Source organism: Mandrillus leucophaeus, unplaced genomic scaffold (assembly GCF_000951045.1).
Source record: "Mandrillus leucophaeus isolate KB7577 unplaced genomic scaffold, Mleu.le_1.0 Scaffold172, whole genome shotgun sequence".
In the NCBI taxonomy this organism is placed as follows: Eukaryota; Metazoa; Chordata; class Mammalia; order Primates; family Cercopithecidae; genus Mandrillus; species Mandrillus leucophaeus.
In genome coordinates, this window is record NW_012101721.1 from 4,994,922 (window position 1) to 5,018,406 (window position 23,485).

Consider the following 23,485-nt stretch of genomic DNA (forward strand, 5'->3'; position numbering starts at 1 on the left):
TTTTGTCCATATGGGATTATTTTTGAGCAATTAATAAAGTCCTAAGGATGCAAACATGGTAATTTAATATATGCATGATAGCCATCTCTTCTGCATTGACGTGTATGTCACTTTTTTATGGCGCTACAATGTGCTATAACATACCCTTAGCCCTCTCAGGTAATGCTTTTGCAGTTGTGATTCTTCCTTTGCAACAGTAACTGCTGGCTTCGAAAAGAGATGTGGCAATTTTAAACCAGGGTAAGGAAAACCTCAAAAAATTAGAAACAATAAGAAATTCTAGAGATACTTAAATCAATTCAAGGTCAAATACAATTTAAATGCTTATGGGCTCAGGTTTTCAGGGTATCATTTTTCTCCAGAAAATTTTAAAATCGAATGATCGAATAAAACCTCCAGAAAACGAAAACAGCCCACTGGCCCTAGTACCATTCCCATTATGAAAAACAAAGTAGGCGATGGTCTCTCTCTTACCTAAGCAGCATACATCTGATCACTTGGCCATATTATGGAAACTGTTACTTCCACCACCAGCCATGAGTTCAGACGCCCCCGGTAGTTTTAATCTAAAAACTCAGTCATCCTGTTCTTCCTGCTTTGTCAGCTTTTGTGGAGAGTTTTCCCTTCTTCCCATTAGCAGAAATTTGGTTCACGCCGTTAGACAGTAGCACATTGTTTCCAAACTGCATATCAAGGCTGAAACACAATCTTCAGGTCCTGCAGCCATTCGTAAACCTCTTGAGCTTTGCTCTTGTGTAGAACATACAATGTCTGCAGAGTCCCGTGACTGAATGACAGCCTTTGAATGCCATTGTTATGTGCTCATACAGAGAGATGTACATAGAGGCACATACACAGATGGTGGACATAGCGGTTGTAGTAATGCGCACTGCTGGCTATGTTTCTTTAAAATGGGCTTAAGAACTTCCCCACAACTGAATATAAAGTATAATAGGAAAATTTTATGTGCTTTTAGAATTTGACCATGGTTTGCATTATTTATAAATGAGTCGGGAAAAGGAAGAGCTACGGGGGCAGTCTCCTAAGGGCAGGGCTCGTAGGGTCTGAGCATGTAGCTAGCATAGGCCAAACATTCTAAAACCAAAACTGAAAATGAAAAATTATTCTTCAGAGGGGTTTCCAGTTTGCGTCTTACCACAATTATATACTGAATTAAGAACGATTTAAAAACTCATTGGGGATATGAAAATTCATGAGATCATCAGCCTCTACTGTATTAAGAGGTGAAAAAGCAAGAGGACAGGTAGACTTGAAAATAATAAAATGGAGAGGGGAGAGAAGGGGGAGAGAAGGGGCAGAGAGAGAGAGAGAGAGAGAGAGAGAGAGAGAGAGACACCTCAAACCCAGAGGAAGCCAGCTGACTGCAGTGCCGCAAAAGCACAAGCACTATTCCAGACCATGGGCATGCTGTCACCCGACCCCTCACGTGGGGGAGGAGGGTGGGGAAAGGGAGAGGGGACACACAGGGCAGAAGGAACAAGGCACAAGACACAAAAGCGCCCACATATGAACAAACAAAAACCATCACACGCACCCACACATCAATAACATAATGACTACACCATCCGTGCGTTAAATCACTCATGCATTTCTCAGACCATGTGGTATCAGGATTTGGCAGAGTGGTTTTCGCATTGCTCAACATGCACACATAACACAGGATTCTTCCTGTCCAGGCCTTAAGGATGAGCTCCAAAAACACAAATGCTCAAGATCCTTATTCAAAGAAGATCCCTTGTGTCAGCCTAGTCTAAAAATCCCATTCTTAACACTCACGTTTATCTTTACTATCAATTAAATCCTTAAAAGCACATTGTGGCTAATTGTCGTTTGGTTTTCTTTTTGGAGAAAATCCACTTGATTTTGAATCATGCCCATGCACTTCTAACCTTCCAATACATGCTTATTCCAGTCAGATATTGGTAAGAACAAATGGTCAACATACATCAACAATTGGTATAAACTTCATACATACTCTAGCAACACAAGCTTGAATAAAATATTTTAATGAGTCTTCAAAGGGAAAGCTTTAAAAATTATGTTTTCTTTTCCTTTTTATGATAAAAACACAGAAATATAGAAGGAAATCCAGTATGAAAACTTTAAAGACCAAATAAGATGGCCATAGCTGATTGACCTAATGTCTTGTCATTTAAGTTGCTAAGTTATCAAACCATTCAACATTTCTAGGCCCAGATCACCATAACAAACATCTCAAGATTATTCTCAAATGAATCTAAGTCAAATGGTTGCTGTAATGAAGAAGTTGTATTTTCAGCTACAATTCACTAGAATAAAATCAGTTCTGTATCCTCATCTCTTTGGAAATCTCAGATGCTGCTCTGTAATTTCCACTATTTTCTATTACCTTTTCTATCCTGACAACTGACCTGGAAGTTCTTCCCCCACATCAAGCAAAATTTTAGATACTATCTGGCTTTCATTACAGCTTCCTTGCTGTGGGTTAAAGAGTATGCTGTTTAAAATAGTGGCTGGAGCCCTTTGTCAAGATGCCACAAGGATTTTGGACAAGGTAAAGAATGTATTTATAAGTACCTATACAGGGATCAGCCTAGATTATCTATCACTTTTCTATCCCTCTGCCGTTAAGAAGTCAAATTCAAAGTATATATATAAAATACAATAAATCCCTTGGCTCTAGGTATATTCTTCATGCACTGCTAGTCAATAACATCTTACTGAGGTATCACTAACTTGAACATTGTCCCCAAACGAATAGGAAGGCAGTTGCTTCTCACAGTACACAAACATCTCTATTACCTGCCACAGAAATGCTGTAATTATAGTCCCATTCCAAGTGTCTCTTCCTTACGCCACAAAAAGAGATCACCTTCCCTTTCTCTCTCTCCAGGGAAAGACCTCATTAAAACTAGTACTCTAAAATCAGGATCAGCCTGTAAGTTAACTTCTTATTTTTCAGATAAGGGGACAAATTTCCTACTTCGAATAGCCTATGCAACTCTGAGACCTACATCCACTAGAGTCACGTAAGAACATGAATTTTATTGAAGGGACCTAGAAAATAGAATTCTGGAGCTTCCGGAGACAAATGATCAATATTTCTTCAAGGATCTCATAGAATTTAGGAATCATATGGTTACATTACATCAGGGGTGTCCAGTCTTTCGGCTTCCCTGGACCACATTGGAAGAAGAATTGTCTTGGGCCACACATTAAATACACTAACAATGATAGCTGATGAACTAAAAAAAAAAAAAAATCACAAAAAAATCTCATACTGTTTTAAGAAAGTTTATGAATTTGTGTTGGGCCGCATTCAAAGCCGTCCTGGACTGCATGTGGCCCATGGGCTGTGGGTTGGACGAGCTTGCATTTTATCTTGTAGTTAATTATAGTAAGCTCAAAACTTAAAGTATCTTAAAAAGAATAGAATAAAATCTCTCTAACTACATTAAAATAACCCTTTGAGAATAATCGATAAAAGTCAGGAGGTGCTCAATTAATGATGAAACCTACAAATAACTGAGCTTAATGGAGTGCAATGCCTGCGATGTAGCAAGCACTATGGGGCATTACCTTAGAAAGTGGAAGTTTTATACCTAATTGATTTCTCATGACTGTCAGCGTACCTGGCCCCTTTAAGTTATTTTATGAACTTGTCCCTTTGCGCCAACGACCAGAAAGGGCAGAAAGAAATAGGAATAGGGGTGAGGAGGGATATATTGCTCAGCACCTACGCTTGTTTTTCTTTCTCAGAATTCGTCATAGGAAAGTCAAAAGATGGGGTGACCTGCCAAGCATCAAGGCCTGACCTTCAAGGACAGCTCCTACAGAGCTTAGAGATTTTCCAACTGGTGAGTTATCAAATGCAGGACTCTAAGTGAGTCAGTGTGTGCCAGGAAATGTTTCTCTAAAAGTTGAATTAACATGGCAGGGTTGGCTGATCACCTCTTGTCATTTAAATGATAGATTTCCACCCCGTACAACAACAGGCAAAGCGATTAAAGTAGGCCCTTTACCAAAGAATTCCCTTGGATTCAATTATTAAAATTCAGCCCAGTTTTAAACTAACATATCTTTTCTAAGCACAATCTTGTCAGGGTTAGATTTGAGCTAAGTAATAAAGTAATATACAGATGAAACATGATTCTCATTTTCTGATTGGAGAGAGATAGAAAAGTTAATGGACTTATTCCAATCCAGTAAGTCATTGGTGAGATGGGGAAAAAGAGATCATATTTCCTGATGCCCCTCCTGAGCTTTACTCACTCAGTTTTTATCACTCTGTGGTTAAAAACATATTACTATTTTACCTGCAAGCCACACACACACCACTAACTTATTTAAAGTCCCATTTAGTGCTGATAAAATCGACATATGGTATCATTCTTGGTTTGGAGGAGTTTTCTGCCAAATGTGAGAATAAAGTTATATGAAAGCATAGAGATTAGGAGTGAACCAGTGAGGGGTACTGGGGTAAATATGATTAGTGACATAATTAAAGTCACGACCTTTCTAAAGAAGAGCAATGACCTTCCTCATCATAAGCTCACGATTTTAAACAGGAATCTTCCTCCCTGGTCTACCCTTCCATCTCAACTTTACTAAGTGACACAAATGACTCCCCTTCAAGGTTTACTTGGGACTATGGCCTATATATAATATAAGCACAGCAACTGAGCCTTTAATTCAGATGTTACTGTTTTCCTGAAAATACTTGTTTGTTTGAAGCCCCATGTATTTCAAGGTTTGGTGGAGTTTTGTAAGTAAGGAGGACTCTGTGCAACTGAAACTCCTACAAATTCCAGCCACCCAGTGGGGAGAAGGTCTCATCTCAGATTGCATCCATTGGCTACTGAACTCACAACAGAAATGACAAGACTCAACATCTTTTCAAACCTTAAAAAATTATAGTATATTTATGAGGTCAGTCTACTTGAAACATGATTTCCCTTGAAGACTACATTTCTCTTTTTCCCAGGCTTGCCTTGCCTCTCAGCAGCGCTGAGAAAGTAGATAAACAGTAATGTGATACCAACCGTGAACTGCTGGTTCTGTCGTCGCCGTTGTGTCTACAGACGGGAACAGAGGATTGGAGGAAGGGAAGAAACAGGAGGAACGGCATGCAAAAAAAGGGAAAATGGAAAAAAATGGAACAGATAATATATGAGCAAGCTTTCAAAGAACATCGCGTGACAAGCAATAATAAATGAAAAGCAAAAAGCATTTGAAGTGAGTTGCACTGTTTTAAGACATGCCTTGAGCTCAAAGCTGCGAGCCAGTGAGGAAAACAGTAAATTCTTTGGTTCTGGGGGTCTTGCCAGGACACATATATTTGCTAGTCAATAGTCAGGTGGACATGCAAAGTGATGAGAAACACCAGTGCAAACTCAGTGGCTGGTAGATGGCTCTTAACGCATCAAGGCTCAGGACTGCGACAGAAAAGCTCAGTTGAAAGGCTGGTTAAACAATGGATTCATAACATTCAAACATTGCCTTTGTTTTAACCCAACCCACCCGGGCACTTGGGCTTCTTGACTGCCAGTTAGGCATCATTGAATCAATCACACTTTTAGGTTCCTCTTACTGCTTATGCTCAGATGCCTGTAGATGAATAGACAGGTTTAAGTTTTCCATCCAGTGTATTATTGCAGCACAGTTTAGCCGAAAAGTTCAATTAACCGGGAGGCCATGGCAATGAACATGTTCAAGGTTTTCACAGATTAATTTCTACACACACACACACACACACACAACCATTCTTCACTCTAAAGCTCTTAATGTTAAAATCCAAGAGCAGAAGCCTTTCATGAAAACATCCAAGTTCACACAATCTGCCAAATGCCACTTCTAATCATATGACATTCCAAAAATTTAAGTATCCAGCCATCCTTTCACTCACAATTCAGAACCATGTTCACCGTTCTGAGGGGCTGGGAGTCCTGCTTTCATGGCTGGATTAGGAGAGAGTGCAGTTTTTTTTTTTTCCCCCATTGCTAGATGAACTTGCTGTGGAAGGAAATGTGTTTTGTCTCTTTCTTCTTCTATTTCTGATGCTGTTCAAGTTTTCTCCTTCTTCTACCAGGCTTCTAAGCCAGGCTTGCTGTACTTGCTCCTGTTCACAAGAAATTCCTCCAAGGAGCTCAAGGAATTTTCTTTTTATTTTTGGCTACAGGGGAAGTGGAATAAATATCTAACAAAAGGCAGGGTGACATTCTTTTTCCAGAGTCATTTTCTCACTCTTCTAGTCAACCTCACCCAGGCACGTTCCTTCTACGATTCACCGCTGGAGAAAAGAAATGGTGATACTGAGACACAAGCTAGTCATCTCTAGTCAAATGGTGGTGGCTGAAGTAGGATTCTGGGTTAAACTGCAAGCAAGTAGTTCACTGTCCTTTTGCAGAATGCAGCTACTTAGCTGGTAATTGCTTTCATGAGCTGTGGAGACTCCAAAAGACTTTCTGATTCAACACAGGCAATGTTTAAATGCACTGGAACTTCATATGAAACTTTTCTGGGGGGCGCAAATGAGCCTGGTGCTTCTGATTTATCAATATGACACATGAATTCACACCGGCGTTCCCCTTCAGTTGGCATGCCTTCCTCAGGATCCTATACCATCAAAAATTAGATCCCTTCTAAGGAGCCAGAATTAACCAGAAGTCTGAAAGGCCAATGCAGCTTAATATTACTGATAGCTTAATTTCTGAAGAATAGATGAAGGAAAGAGAAACATACAATATACCGCGTAAGAACAAAATACTTACAAGTCAAGTCTGTGTGCATAAAATAGCAGTAAAAAACAATACAGAACACTGTACAGTTGAAACACACTCTGTCACAGATTCTCCCGACACACATGACACATTTCCTTAGTTGAAACATCCAAGTGCAGCATTAGGTACTTTAAATTTGAGGGGCAGAATCAAATGCCCATTTGTACAGAAACATGTATATGATGTTAATACATTTTATAGATAGGCATTGGCTCGTTTCCAAAATTACAAAAAAGTAATCAACACTCTGGCTCATTATTTTGTAGTAGCTCTTCAAATATGCTTTCTTTTTCTTTTTTTTTTGAGATGGAGTTTCGCTCTTGTTGCCCAGGCTAGAGTGCAATGGCGTGATCTCGGCTCACCGCAACCTCCGGCTCCTGCGTTCAAGCGATTCTCCTGCCTTAGCCTCCCAAGTAGCTGGGATTACAGGCATGCGCCACCACGCCTGGCTAATTTTGTATTTTTAGTAGAGACGGGGTTTCTCCATGTTGGTCAGGGTCTCAAACTACCGACCTCAGGTGATTCACCCGCCTTAGCCTCCCAAAGTGCTGGGATTACAGGCATGCGCCACCACGCCTGGCTAATTTTGTATTTTTAGTAGAGACGGGGTTTCTCCATGTTGGTCAGGCTGGTCTCAAACTACCGACCTCAGGTGATTCACCCGCCTTAGCCTCCCAAAGTGCTGGGATTATAGGCGTGAGCCACCGCGCCCGGCATATGTTTTACTTTCACCAGGTAAATAATTAAGTACAAATGAAAGAAGGGCAGGGGGTGGAGTAAAACCTAAGGGTTAGAGTCATCAAAAATAATATCTGAGCATTAACCAATGACCCCAATTTACTGTCTTCCTACATCACAACATCATGTCAGCTTTAAGACGAAATTAAACCAAGTAAAGCTAGGCGTCTGCTCCTAGGTGGGTACTAGAAAATAAATGAAGGAAAATCCACAGTGCATCTTGCTTCCCCGTTCTGGGGATGGGAAATCCATCAATTGCACCCAAAAAGGGAGGAAAGGGGGATGTTGAGAAGAAAAAACACATTCTGAAACGGTTAACAGCAAACACATGTTCAAGTCAAACACACGATTATTGCAGCTGGAAATGGCAAAACCATGATCAGCAATGGGGTAGGAGACTGCAGCAGAAACACAGGCTGGCTACAAAGTTCAGAGCAAGATTGACGGTGTGTCTGGGGAGTCACTGACTCCATTTCTCTAAGAGCATCTGGAATGCTACTTGAACAGAGGTTAGTTTCAAATAAAGAATTAAGAAAATATTCTTTAGAAGTAACTTTGTGCTCCCTGCAGGAGACCGCTATGACAGAATCTAATTCTCCTTCATAATTGCATTATGACTTCATGCAGAAACCAGACACCCCGGCTCTGAAGTGAGTGCAACTCTGTGAGGCAGGATTTATTAGGGTATCTTAATCAGAAAACCGGAGAAATGTGCAAACATGCCCTGTGAATCAACTTGTGCGGTTACCATATTGTTGGGTAACATTCTAAGTGTAGAGGCAAAATGCAAATAGTAAAATTTCAATATAAGTGATAAATGCTGCAATCAGCTTGAAAAATGAGAAAGTCTAATTGCCCTAACAAAGCCTTTTTAAAACCTCATCTTGCTGCTGCCTTAAAAAAAAAAAAAAAAACAAAAAAAAAACCTTTGAGCTAGCTTATGAGAAAAACAGGTCACAAAAAATTGAGCTGGACTTATGGTGGTGTTGGGTTATATAGACATTTAAAAGGCCTAGCTGAGCTACTGCCTCTTATTTTAATTTTAATTACAAAGAGAGCAAATTTATTGCATATTTATTTTATATGGCCAAGAAAAAACAATCCCATCTTCTTGAAAACCCAGTAAGTGTGTACGGTCTTAACAGTCACTCTCTGGCTATTTTATGAGTACAGTCAAACAAGGTATCCAAAGAAGGGCCCAGCACTCTTATTTGAAAGATGCACATTCTACTCAATATTGACTTCTCTTCTTAGTCTCCTCGTCCTACAGTTTATCATACCCCATCTTCAATAAATGAAACATCACATACATTTATTGTTGCAGTATATTTACTGTCTTCCTACATCACAACATCATGTCAGCTTTAAGATGAAATTAAAAATAAAAAAATAAAAAAAGCTCTGACAATGTGTGAAATTAGAGACACTAGCAATTTAACTAAGTAGCAAAAAAAAAAAAAAAAAAAATTACTGCAGGAGAGGCAGCTGGGCAATATTTAGTTGAAACAGTCATGTGTAAGCTCCACTGTGGCACATTCTAATCCTTTCATATGGATTCTCTCCAACTTAGAATTGTTCATTGAGTGTGACAGACTGGGGGTTTAAAACTAATCCATAAATTGGTCCATGGTCTCAAACACAACGGGTGCCATAAATGAAAATGAAAATCCTAGAACAAAATTAAATTCACAACCTTAAATATTTTTTCCCCCAATTGATCTGTGGTGCTTCTGCTTTACAATGCACAGACTTGCAAGCCTGCATTTTGGGGTGTGTTTGAGTAAGGTGTACATTTAAAAAAAATGCACGGTGTGATAACCCACAATCTACTCAAAACCAGAGCTTAATTGTAAAAAAATTAAATTCTCTCATTTTTGATTGTCATAAGCCTAAATGAAAGCATACCTAAGCAGTTAGACATATTTTAATACACTTTCTCCCAGTTTCTTTTCTTAACTAAAGTCAATAAGAAGCCAATGGGTTTTCTTAATTGAATTCCCCTTCAGTTTGTGTTATGGAGGTGCTTTAAATCTAGACACTAGGATAGGCAAGGAATTCCCCTGACAATTTTATTTTCATGGTTGTGCTGTGCTTGCCAATATATATTAAATATATGTTTTTTTTTTTCCTCTTTCAAGTTATTTGAACTTGATCGAAAACAAAAATAACTGCCAGAAAATTAAACTCTGGAATTTATTTTCTCCTAGTTTCCTGGCTAATTCTTTCCATCTATGTTATGTTTTAATCAAACTCCCCTGTCTTAGGGATGGGAGAAGTGGATAGGAACGGAACGAAAACTAAAAGGCCCAAATAGGAGAGCCAGGATAAAGCTCTCTTCCTTGTTAAAGTCACCTCCCCTGTGAGTGAAGAGATTGTGTGCTACAGAACAGCAGGAACAGGGGACGATTTTTTTTTTTGGATAAGCAATTTCAAGTTTTGTTAAAAGCTTCTTCAGAATTGTTCACTCGTGCTGTTGTGCCCCTGAGATCTTTTCATTTGCAAACCAGATGTTCTGCAAAATAATAGGAATCTGTATAGTGGTTTCATTTAACAAGAAAAACAATTCCTATATCATGTTGTGTGTGAATGCTCAGTGGAAGGGGGTACAGATAAGAGGAAGGCACAGGGGAGGGAAGGAAAAGAAGAGGGTGTTGCCAGGAGGGTAGTGACGGAGAGAGGAGAGAGGCTGTCTATAAGTTGCAGCACATTTTTAAGTCTTGGCAAATTTTGTGTTAGGTACGGGAGGGTTGAGTCCTTCAGTCAAGTCTTTTATTTTTTAATACCAAGATAGCTCTAAACATCACTTTTTAATTCTGGGAAACCTGTATTCACAGTATTATTTGTTTGCACTGTTGATAGGTCTTTAGTATGAAAACATGTCACATTTTTATCTCCAGGATTATTTTTAAAATAAAGAGCATAAAATTATTGAAATTACGATAGAGGCATTAAAAACTTTTCCACTCGCATCATATTTCTCATTCATTTTTTTAAAAAAATGTGGAGTCAGGTGGCCTCCATCACTGTAGTATTCAAGTCTTTTCTCATTCCCTCCTAAATCAATATGGTCAAAAGCTGGTTAGCTATGTTGTTATTTGTAACAGGTTTACAATCATCAGAAAAAAAAATGTAGACACTTAAGACAGTATGAAGAAAAATGAACACACACTTTTTGGAGTAAAAACTTGAAAAGGTGGCTTATTATATAAAAGGTGGCTCATGAGTATTTACTAGTGCTCCCAAAATATTCTTGTCACTAGGCATACTGGCATATCAATAACACTTGATGAATATTCAATAAATGCTGAATGAAAAATAATCTTAATGAAGTAGATGTCAACTCTAGAAAAAAAGGCAATTTAGTAAACATTCTGGGATGAAGATGTATATTTCCTAGCAAGAGTGGCCTAATCTATGCCTGGAACATAAATACACGCAAAATAAACACACATTGAAGATAGATGCTTGAAGTAACATTGGATCTTCATGCATAACTTCCAAAATGCCATCCTTTCTTATCCACATTTTGTCCCTTCTTTGGTGGCACAGACCAAAGTCCACTGTGACACTCTCCTCAGCGTCTATGGCACCTGCCTGTGCCACCGAATCGCCCCAATTGCACAGTATCTCTTATTGGGTTCCAACGTGTGTAACCTGTTCTCGCAACCATATTATAAGGGGTTTAGGGAGTATTTTGTCTCCATAAGCACTAGCATAGTGCTGTACATATTACGGGCATTCAATATTTGTTGAGTGCATAACTAAAAGCAGACCAGCTCTTGAACCATCAATGCAAATATCAATAGCAAAGAGTAGGAATCATTAGGCTAAGACCCTGGGGAATAGCCAGCTCTATTTGGAGGAAAGCTCTCTATTATCATTTAGATGGTCATGACGTAGATTCAGTCTTAAGGACAGATGTGCTTCTTTGCTCTGTACCTAAGGAACTAAAAACATGTGCTTTGGTGTCAAGTTTCCCAATTGGGCATATTCTATAAATATCACTGAAGTATAAAGGCTATACCCACCTTCTTTATTTATGTGATCTAATCCACATTACATATAACAAAAGCTTATGATTTCAGACTAAAAAAGCCAAAAATAATAATGTGGGCCTGGGGGTAGGAATCATTTGCTACAAGGTATATTAGTTTTTGAGTACTTAGATACCAATAAGAAAAGCCTGGCTATTTTCTTTTCCTAGGAACACAAAATATTTAATTGGGTACATACTTTTAAAAAGAGGAAAACTCATTTAGAAATGACCTACTTCATTCTTATGAAAGGATTTTTTAATATGTTTCAGAATTTGGCCCTATAGCTATTCATTTCTTATTCTAAGGTGGTTTTAATTTTTTAATTTATGACAGTCACACGTATAGTGTGACCTCCAAGTTGAACTCCTCCCAGCCCGGATTTTCTCTGTAAGTTGCTAAGAGTATTTAAAACTGAGTGTGGAGTCCTTTCTACGATATTCCTTATCAAGCATCTAACTCAAGATGCAATCAGGCAGAAACAAAACAACAGCCACGCTAACTAGGAAGGGAAACGCAACATGTTTTCCTGAGATGATTACAGGAAAAAGTTGATCCAACTGGAAGACAGGGGCTAACACTATTATAGAAATGGGTAAGTTTATGTACACCTAACACACAAGTCAACTAATTACAAAGAAAGTTAAAAACAAGACAGAACAAACACTCCCTACTCACCCACACTCCCCTCACCTCCCCCCGCCACCCCAGCACAGCAGTAAGTTTTTCTTCTCTTCTAGTTTTTGACAGGAATCTGTGTGAAGGACTCTTACCCGGGGTAATGGCTGGCTGTCTCCATCTTTTAACAAAGGATTCCAGGGGCAATTTAAATTATGCAATTTATGCTTCCATATGACAGCATATATCTTCATGAATGAAACCGCATGGACAATTTGACACAATAAAAAAAAAAAGGAACAGGAGCTTGCCAATAGCAATAGTTGAAACAGAAATATATGGTCAGAATATCAATATACAGGAAAGATAAGAGACTCCAGGGAATCTCATGGCAAATCATAGTGAGGTTCTGAATGGCTCCCAATCTAAAACTGTTTTATAGTTGGAAAAAAATTTTAATGATACTATAATGGCTTCATGGTTTTAAAGCCACAACAAGTTGATATGGCAAGTTGACACTAAATACAGATGCTCCTTGACTTACGATGGGGCTATGTCCCAGTCAACCCACCCTAAGTTGAAAACATTGTAAGTTGGAAATCCATCTGATACACCTAGCCTACCAAACGTCACAGCTTAGCAGAGCCTCCCTTAAACGTGCACAGGACACTTACATTAGCCTATAGTTGGGTAAAACCATTTAACACAAAGCCTATTTTATAAGGTGCTGAAGATTTCATGAAATTTACTGAATACTGTACTGAAAGTGAAAGGCTGTATGGGTACGGTTTCTGTTGAATACGTATTGCTTTTGCACCGTCCTAAAGTCAAACAATTGTAGGATGAACCATCATAAATCAGGGGCTGTTTGTATTCCTTTCAGTACTTTAGAGACTACAAAAATTTCTCCCTAGATAAGGCCACACTGAGATGGGTGCCTTCATGTGTAACTCTCCAGACCTGCTCCGTACAGGGTAAGCGGGAGGCAGAAAACGCCCTGTGCTCCCACCCATAAGGGGTGTGATTCTGGGTGGGCAAAGCAGAGTCAGATTGGGCTTATAATTCTTCTCTTTGAAGGGTCTCCATGACGAAGCTTTAACATGTTTCAAGGAAGTCAGGTGACTCAGAACAGAATGCCAGTCTGTCTTCCTAACAAGGGGAACAATTTGATTATCCTGGTTACGGAAGATAAAAGATAACACTGGAACATTTCCTTTCAGAGAAATCAGAAATCGATTATGACTTCTCAAGTTTAAAAGTATTTTTCTATTGCACGTGTACATTTTTCTTGTAATGAAACTCTGACCTAGGGAATGGGTTTCAGTTATTGCATTTGACTGGGAGAAAAGAAATAGATGACTGTGGACTTCTTCTTCTTCTTCTTCTTCTTTTTTTTTTTTTAAAAGCTCAGGCTTTATGTTACTGTCACTGAATTTGGCTGTTGCAGCTTTGAAGGCTAATGGTGGCTGTAATGTACCAAACAGTGCAAGAGAGAAGAGGAGTGGACATTAATTTAGCTATCCATTTGTCAGGATTCAGTCTGGAAGATTTTTTAGGAACTAATCTAAATCTAGGGGATAGCCTGGACCTTTAAAATGGGACACAGAATCATTCAGCTGCATAACCTTTAATCTGTTTGGAGAAAGGAGCAAATGTTAAATTCTACAAGTGTACTTTCTGGGCAAGATAAATATATATAAGACTGCTTGTTAAGACACAGTAAGCCTAGAAGATCACATCCATTAAGGCAACGAATTCTACAATGTTGTGTTAGTAGCAATTTTAGTTTAACTACTCTTGGGTGTGCCAGTGAGATTCTGGGCATTCATTACCACAAATGTATTTTATGTGCAGGGAGGATTCAACTGCTAACATCAAGAGGCTAAAGTGCATCTATGAGATCATCTTACGTTACCTTGAGCCGAGAGGCCAGTAGCAGAGAGACAGAAGCAAAGACAAGTTTCTGTTAGAGGTAGCTTTGATGTGGACAGAAATAGAGCATTGTTTATTTTTAAAATTTCCTCTTAAATGGAGTCTCTGCAGTTGGAACTGTGATAACAGTGAGTTGTAGCTGTTTGAGGACATAAGATTAGCTTTAGTCTGGAGTGAAGGATTAAGAGCTGTGAACTGAAGCGACTCTGCTGAGTTGCTGAGATTGATTGTGAGGGGGGAGGAGTTCAGCGAGTGTTAAGAAAGGTCTTAAAAAAAGGCATAAGCTAGTGAGAAGGCCAGCCACAAATGAAAAGTGTTGTTCCATATAAAAGAGAAATGTGGTGTTTATATACCGCATGAATAAGGTCTCGACTGCCTTAAAATGTAAAACCTGGATAGCTACCTAGCTGGCACCTTCTAGAATGAGTGGTAATAAATGCTGGCTCATACCTGGGCAAGTTCTGCAAAGATGAAATAGACTGCTGATATGTTTTTTTAAAGGGTTAACATATGTAGGGCAGTGGAGAATTAGGCAATACATTTTATACTAATATCTAAAGGGCCCTTCACAAGAGTACGAGTCTAATTTGGTTTATGAACTGGGTAAGAGGCAAGAAATCTGAAAAGGTAAAAATCTAGTTCTTAGTATGAAAAGCTGATAGCACGGTTACTCTGGAAATCAGAGTTAGGAAGAAGCATCTTTGATATGCTTATGAATGGTATAGAAAATGGAAGGAATCAATTCACTAGGCCAACAAACTGAGTTTACTTAAGTTTACAGAGGGAAGTAACAAAGAGCCAAAACAGAAACACACACAGACAAGAATCTAGGAAGCAGCCTGGTTGGAGCTGAGTTTAGAGTGAGACATGAAAACCAATTGATGGATTTTCAGAAGATTTCAAATTAAGTGCTGGCACTGATGGTTTTGTAACCAATGTTGAGAAGCACTGGCTTCCTTAAGGGTTCTCTTTGTTCCACTGTAATGGGTAGAAAAGTGAAGAAAACTGAGAGTAGACATCTATTGCTATATTCTATCAACCGATGAGGCCTCCTCTTTCTTCGAACACTTTGAATTTTCATCATCTCTATCTTATTGACTCCCATGAAAACTGGAAATGTCTCCAGCATGTCAATGAAAAGGAGAGCAATGATATCTAGGGTGCTAAAAAGGAGCTGACCATGAAGGGTGGGGAGTCAAATACTCAGTGTTCATAAAGGAGTCCAGTCCTTGCAGTCTCACCAGTTAACAAAATACAGTGGAAAAGTTACTCTTTCAAGAGATTTTTTTTTTTTTTTTCTCACAGAATAATTAATTTCACATGTTTTTGTGGTAAGTCCCTGTAAACACAGGTTGGGAAGGCCTTATCTATGGAAATCCTTCATGGCAAGTGGACACAGTACGGCTGGAAACTTTCCTACTTAGGTAGGCAGAGGAAACCCCATGGCTCCCAGACGAGCCACATCAAGCAGTATGAGCGAGCCACTGGATGCCAGGAAGGGCTGGATGGCATGCCACCTCCCTCAGTGACAGAAACGAGAGACAGTAAAACTCATGCTGAATAAGAGTTTCAGACAGTCCAAAAAGATAAAGCCGCAGAGTTAGAACCACAGTGGCTGCCTCTTCCACTCCTCCAATATGTGACCGAGGGCAGGGAGCGGCACGCGAGTGCTCAGCATGGAAAAGACAGTGACTCCCTCTGATCTCTTGTGACTACCTAGGCAACACAAACAGGTAGTAACACTGTCAGCGGGTACTCTCTGGAGCAGGAAGGATGACTATGCATTTAGTAGCATGGCCCAAATAGGCACATTGAAGTTAGGTGTGTATATTTTCCCTTACATGGACTGAGATGAAACTAAGACAGAGACAAGATTGAAAGCCACAGTACTTACCATTTCATCAAACATGGCTAAGTAGAAGCTATAGGCGTGTTCTCTAGCAGCCAGCTGCCATTTTCCCTAGCATTTTGCTTTGAATAGTGATGCTTCAAAAAGAATTCTTTTATGCATAAGCTGCAAAATATCTGACGTGCTGTTAAATGCTTGGATGTTTCTGAGGTCCTTAAGATTCAACTTAAGAACGTAGTATCTAATGTCGCTGGAGTTCCAAAATAAAGGAACAATTAAATTTCAAGGATTTAAAGGGAACTTTTTGGCTTCTTTTTATACATACCAGAAAGACAATATACATTCAGGACATTTTCAATGGTAATGAAGGTACCATACCTGTGATGATGGTAAGGATGGTGGTGGTGGTGGTGGTGGTGGTGGTGGTTGTTGTGGGAGGAGGGATAGTTGTGGGGGGATCTGGATAGAAAAAAAAAGGAAAATCAAACCCACAATGCTGAACACAACAATGACCAGTAATGACAAAACAAAGGCATGAGGACATTGAGATGTTTGTTTGGTGGCTTCCCCCTTTAAAACCAAAAGTTCTTTCCCTGCAAGATTTATGTCTTGTGATTATATCCCAAAGCCTTACTTGGAAGAGCTGAGAAAAGAAGAAAAGAGAATTTTTGTTAATGAAGTGAATTAGGGATGAGGAGATGTGAAGAGAGGGGAAGAAAAATCAAAACATACAACACCCCTCTTCCCTACCAGATTTCAAAGGTGAGGTTAAATCAACTCAGTACCAAGAGGGTACAATGGCTGCCATTTCATTTCAGCTTTTACAGATGGGAGGAAGGAGGAGGAGGTGGTGCTGCTCTATTAGGGGGCTCATATCAGCCAAGGATGAGTGTGCCCCTGCACATTTGCTCTCTGTGACTGTTAACTTCATTATTCTCCATCAATACATCCCAGCAGGAAGTAAAACTACTTCTACACTCATAATAAATACAAAGAAGAGAGAATGTCACCAGTAAATATCAAGTTCCAGGCATGTGAGATTTTACTGAGATTTTATTTTTTAAAAGTCAATAAATTTTACAACTTATAAATATTAATAAGTTGCCTTTGCTCATATTAAAAGCTTGACCTAAGTGGACTACAGTGATAAAACTGAAAGAACGTTTTCCATCTTGTAAACAAGAGAACTAAATATAAATGAGACTCGACCTTCAAAGCCAGGAACCTGATAGGGAACCTCTGTCAGATATTTGATATACTGTATACTCTTCTATCGTCTCAAAAATTACTTGGAGACAAGGGAAGGGCAAATATGAAAGAGAAAAAAAATTCTAAGACCAAATGATCAAACTGAATGTGTTAAATTGTCAGCAAGACTTTGAACTAAGCAATCATTCTGCTATAATAGAGCATAAGATGATTTGAAAGCTTTTGATTTTAAATTTTATCTAAAGCACATCAACTTTTTCTCCCTGACACATCTGGTGTCCTTTTATCTTCAAGTGAGCTCTCAGATTGTCTAATTAATACATCAAAACTTTAATTATATACTGCACCTTTATTGGGCTTGGTGCAACTTCCCAAAAGTTTATAAAAATAATATTTTGGTGCTTGGTTGCAAAGTCTACTTAAAACGATTCCTACCATCGATCAACAATCTGAGGTTTTAATTTTCTTCACAAACTGCTTCTCTCACACAAACATACTTGGATGAAATTAACAGAGAAGAAGCTACTGTTCTGTTTGATGGGAGGCTCCGTTCCTTTAAGTTGGGGATACAAGCAGTTTACATTTTTATTTTAAAGGAGCCTCACAGAAGTCCAAAAAAGCATGTCATTTAAAAATAATCTCATTCTCCTCCAAGAAGTAAAAATGATTAAGTTAGTAATTTTAAACTACCTGTTTAAAAGAAAGGCAGAATGAGAAATGCAGTGATTCAGGCCATATGTTCAGTCTTGCTCCTTCACACTTTTTACGGAGGCCACAGGTGGGGAACCATTTTGTGAGCTGGAAACTCATTTGGATGCACCTACACACCTGCTGCAGGTGCCAGTGCAGATACAAATGAACTAAGTGCACTGACCCCTGAGCCCAGCACTAAAGACATCCCGCTCCCTCCACTACACAACTAAACTATATCCACAGAGGTGCCTGCTGCCCTGCACGGGGTCAGTTAATGTGATTTTTCTGTTTTGCTTGAATTACTATATCTACCACTGAAAAGGAACATTTGTGCCTGGGAGATTTTCCCTGATATACTATAATCCTATTTCTTTTTTTTTTTTTTTTAGATGGAGTCTTGCTCTGTCACCCAGGCTGGAGTGCAGTGGCATGATCTCAGCTCACTGCACCCTCTGCTTCCTGGGTTCAAGCAATTCTTCTGCCTCAGTCTCCTGAGTAGCTGAGACTACAGGCGTGCACCACCACACCCGGCTAATTTTTGTATATTTTTTAGTAGAGACGGGGTTTCACCATATTAGCCAGGCTGGTCTTGAACTCCTGACCTTGTGCTCCGCCCACCTGGGCCTCCCAAAGTGCTGGGATTACAGGCATGAGCCACCATGCCTGGCCTATAATCCTATTTCTGCACCTATTCTAAAGTATTGACATAAAGTGTGTGATGTCCACAATACAATAAGAGTAGATCTGAAGGTGATTTGAAAATATGATTATGAACCAAGGGGTAGACCAGACTAATGAAGGTCATCAGTCCCTCCCATTTTGTGCAAATCACACGCTTTCAATTATCTTTATCATGACTGGGGCAACTGTTGTCCTTCACATCTGGCTAAAGTGACCTGAAAGAATTAGATTCCCTTAACAGGTTTAACAACCTCAGTGCTTAGATCATTTCTAGCAATAAGAGCAATGTGAGGCCACTATTTAAGAAAGTACAGAATTGGAGTTAATGAGCTGTGTTTGACATGTAGAGGCTAAAAGAATAAAACCAACTGGGGCTCAGGCACTAACCAGCTAGATTCTTCATGTGTAGAAGTTGCTTCCAGAGAGTTAAACTATATGGAGGCGTGCCAACTTGTAGTTCATAAAATACTTCCAAAATTACCGTAGTAATACAACAAATCAGCTTTGGAAAGAAAATCTACTCAACACCTTCCCAAAATGCTAGAGTATTTTGTTAATAGACTAGTAATACCTTAGGTGAATATTCTAACCTGTCATCTCAAGTATTGTTACTGGGACTGACTAGGGGAGGTAGGTAGTGTATTACGGATCTAGAAAGTCCTGAGACAAGGATAGGTATACCATCTTGGATTAGAGAGACATGTATATGTAGCTGTGCCTGCCTTAAACAAGTGGATCCCTATATTTCTTGGCTTTCAAATAATGCACTGTGGCCCAGACAGTTAATTCTAAGAGGATCATCTCATATTGAAGGGGATTGTTCTATTGGAAAGCAGTGAGAATAAGAGAATATACAAAGAAACACAAACTTTGTTGTGGACTTTAGAGCCAAAGTATTTTGGTTCTAAAACACGTTAAGAAACCTGGTGAAGTTGGGGAAAACTGTGGGACCTTTCTGAGCTTCAGTTTATCATCTGTAAAATGGGATCATGATAATGCCTGCCTCCTGGTGTTATTGTGGAGATTACAGGAGACCATGCATGTAAAATCGTTACCATAGGGCATGGAATAAAGTGAGCACTAAATAAATGCTAGCTATAAACTACTATCCAAAATTATTCAAATATATCTGTCCATCAAATCCACAAAATGTTTCTTCTCTTGAAATGTAGGGGCAGTAAGTACAATAAATCAAACTGTTTTTCCAGATAACTTAGTGTTCTGAATCAAGGAAGCACATGACAGACTAATGGAAATTTGTTACTGCTTTTTATAATCTGCAGATTGTAAAGAGCTGGACTGAAAGCCAGTAAACCCGGGCAACAGCAATGTCGGGGACTCCCATGAGGCGCAGGCCCTTGTGTGAAGAGAGCACATGCAGAAAAAGGGAGGAATGTTCTTTTCACCCCCACCGAGCAGTCTGTGGAAAGAGGTGGCTCTGCATATCGCCAGCTGGAAACGGGCCATGCTGTGCCCTCTCTCACCTACGTAGAAAAGCTGTTCACTTCACATGGATTTCCTTAACTACTGGGAGAATTAATGTTATTATGTGTGAACTACAGACAACATTGGGAGTGCATAAAGACAAAACATACTTCCGGAGTCTACAAATAAGGTGATTAGATGTGATCTTTTAATTTTGCATTATGCTAGAAAAAAAATCTCAGGTATAGGCTGAGGATTATATTTTAATATCCATGCAGATACGGTGTAAAGCATGCTTCTATTTGATTAAAAGGACTGCCACTCCTATTTCCTTCATAAGGAAAGTATCCTGGTTTTAAGACACTATGGTGTGGATATTTCATAGGTATAATTTATGTGTATCTAAACATTTATTCACATATACTTATACTTGTAAATTGGATTATTTACACTGCTAACATGAAGAAAAAAATGCCCCCTTCACACACACACATATTCAAATATTTATAACACATTGAAATGTCGATGCCTCTGGTTACTCATTCTTTGTCATGTCAGTTCATGGCTATTTCTTGGCATATGAGGTTTCAATAGAAAAGAAGAGATTTAATTTGATATTATAAAACTAGAGAGGAGGTGCACACCTCAACTAAATAGAAAATATTCACCATTCGCAAAATCAACAGTAAGTTATAAACAGGAAGTAAGTTTAAGATGCCTGGAACGTAGTAGATGCTCAATAAATATCTGTTGACTAGAGAATAAAATTCATGAGGTTTTAATCATCCTGAAAATCGGTATTAACAAAACAGACATATTTTTTTAAAAAGGCTTTTGTTCCGAAGCAGTAGCTACCAGTGGTTTATGTAGCTACAAAGGACCTTGTATTTGTTCTGAGTATTTACTGGCTTGCAACATCTTTTGAAATTTAATAGCCTCATGCTGAAAATAGAATAGTTCTGCTCATCAAAGCAGGAGAAAGGCTAGCCCAGGTATCATAGGAAAATACCACTGGGAATAAACTTTCTGAGCTGAAAAGCCACTAATTGGTAAGGTTGAATGTTTCAGTCATTACTTCTAACATAATCTCCATGGCATGTGCCCGAGGACACAGCTTTCCTTCTCAGCATGACCAAAGACTGTAATCTAGTAGAAACTCCCACGATTAGAGGGAGAGAAGAAAAGTCACTATCCCAGGTGGAGACACTAGGGTCCACCTCAGGCCAGGCTTCTTTAAGTTCTAGAAGGAAACCAACTGGTTTTTGATTTTCAACTTGACCAAAAGCTTTGGGAGTAAATCACAAGTAGCAGCTCCATGTGACTGACTCTAGTAGAAGAGCATTTTATCTTCTCACGTACCGTATACATACAGCATATAATCCGAGTGAGCTTTCCCCACTATGTTTGAAGCTTCACAGCGGTATGTACCATTATCTGTTTTGTTTAGGTTATTGATGAACAGGTTGGGCCCAGACAGTACGGCGTGTTGAGGCATTTCATCATCGACTCTCACCCAAGTTACCATCACAGGCCTGCAGGGAGAAGGGGAGGAAGACAAGTCACATTATCGTTTCCCATTAAGATGTCTGCATCAAACTTCTCACCCATGCATTAAATGAATCACATGCAGGGTGACACAATTAATGAGGACCTACTGGAGATACTTTAAGTTCACAGAATTTACAACTGTGAAGTCTCCAAAAATCTGTTTGGTATACAATTTTTTCTTTTAAACATGATCAGGTGTTGAAAAACTTTGAACAGACCACAAGCAGGAGTCTCATTATTTCCAATTCATCTTCGACAAATCAGCAAATAAGTGTGCGCTAGTTTTATGCCCTGCTGTGTGGTTTCACACCAATTCGGGCAGGACAGAGCTCACCCATTGTTAACATCCCATTAATTAGGAAAGAAATCAAGTTCTTGGCTAGTGATACACGCATTCATCTGATGGTTACTCACACACCAAGACTTGCTTAGAAGCCTCTTGTGATATTTAAATGGATTTTGAGTTTCACCAAAAGGAATGGACTTTTATATCTGAATAGTGCTTTTCTTGGGCCTCTGTTTGAAAAACCACCTTTGATTCTGGAAAGACGTAATCATTTCCTCTTGTCCTTAACCTCTCCCCATAACCTGCCTCCCCCTACCCAGAATGCCACCCTGTCTTTGATGCCCTGGTCCACCACGTCTATCTGCTTTTTGGCAAATCGCCTTCTTTCCTGGCTCTCCAAGGCCTGCATATTGCAAGAACTTTCCCTGTGTGTGCACCTGCAGTGCCCCAAGCTTGTGGGTAGGGCTCTCAGGCTAATCACCATGGAATGCATTCCACATGGATCCCTTAGGGCCCAGGGCATCTGCTCACCAGAGACAAGTTTGTTTTAGTGATTTAAAGTACCACACTTGTATCCATCAGGGAAAAGCAAATTTCATAAGATTTGCCAAAGCTAAAAATGCATACACACCAAGTATCTTTTGAAAACTTCCATTCTTCAAGGCATTTCCCTCAACCTCCTACGAAGTTGAGGCTACATTTAGAATTGTGCCTGAAAACTTTCATTTTGAAGGAAGGACAACAGAGATCCAGCTCAGAAGTGACTTCCTTCCAGTTCCTACGGCTGCCTCTAGGAGCAGCGACACGACAAGAGAACCATGCTTAATGAAGAACGGATCCTCAAGTTAGCCCTGTCAAGTAGCATTCCAGTTTTCAAATGGGATGTGAAGTTCCAATTTTTCTTTAATTACACATGGGTTTGTCATCACAACCCAGTAAATTATTTAAAAATTAGTACTGCATATGTCCTCCTTGTAGGCAATGGCAAATGGGCCTGCCTGGCAATCAGACCTAATGTCCTGCTGCTTGACAGCTGAAACAATCAGTAGGGGTAAGTGCTGAGAATATTCACAACATTTAATGGCAAGTTAAATTACCATTTTTATTGTATGCAATTTCTTGAGAAAATAAATAGGTAATATGCTAGAAGGGATAGCAGTAGAGTAATGTGAGCTTGCTCACACAACCATATACTAGTTCCTATTTGAAAGGAACAAACAAATCCCTTCTCTGGCATAAATGTCCTGAAGGAAACATGTAATTTACTGTCCCCGTGGCACATTCAATTGAACGCAGTACCTTCTTCAGGGGAAAAATACAAAAATAAAGTATAGGTTAGCAAGCCATATACTGTAACTGTGGTTAATGTGGCCGAACACAGGTATTGCAAGTGGCAAGAGGTCTCTGAGAATTTTTTTTTTTTCTTCCTCCATTGGATTATTTTTGAAGAAAGCGGCTAATTAGGGAATAATTCAAACTGTTTACAAAAAGAAAGATCTGAATCTTTGGCAGTGCTCAAAAGAGAAAAAGATCACTCTGCTGAAGCTTGAAGCATTCAAAACCAAATAACTTGGGAACACCAGAGGGAAAGTGAAACAGAACCAAGAGCACTTTCCACCTCCTAAAGGTCATTTAAAACGCCACATGGTTAGCACAGAGGGAAGGAAATTCCAGCACATGGAGCGGTCAGTAC

At 39.3% G+C, this 23,485-nt stretch overlaps 1 protein-coding gene across 7 annotated transcripts in view; it reads right to left on the reverse strand.

Annotated features, from left to right (window-relative positions):
• Positions 1-23,485, reverse strand: part of CADM1 (cell adhesion molecule 1) — a 340,206-nt gene that overhangs the window by 24,025 nt on the left and 292,696 nt on the right. For 2 of the 7 annotated variants that reach the window (XM_011977051.1, XM_011977050.1), the window contains exons 7-9: positions 21,318-21,490; positions 16,329-16,409; positions 5,043-5,075 (exon numbers count right to left, since the gene is read on the reverse strand). In XM_011977051.1, coding sequence (XP_011832441.1) covers positions 5,043-5,075; positions 16,329-16,409; positions 21,318-21,490 — 287 coding nt within the window. The remainder of the gene's footprint in view (positions 1-5,042; positions 5,076-16,328; positions 16,410-21,317; positions 21,491-23,485) is intronic. The other 5 variants (XM_011977052.1, XM_011977056.1, XM_011977058.1 and 2 more) reach the window with 3 other exon arrangements.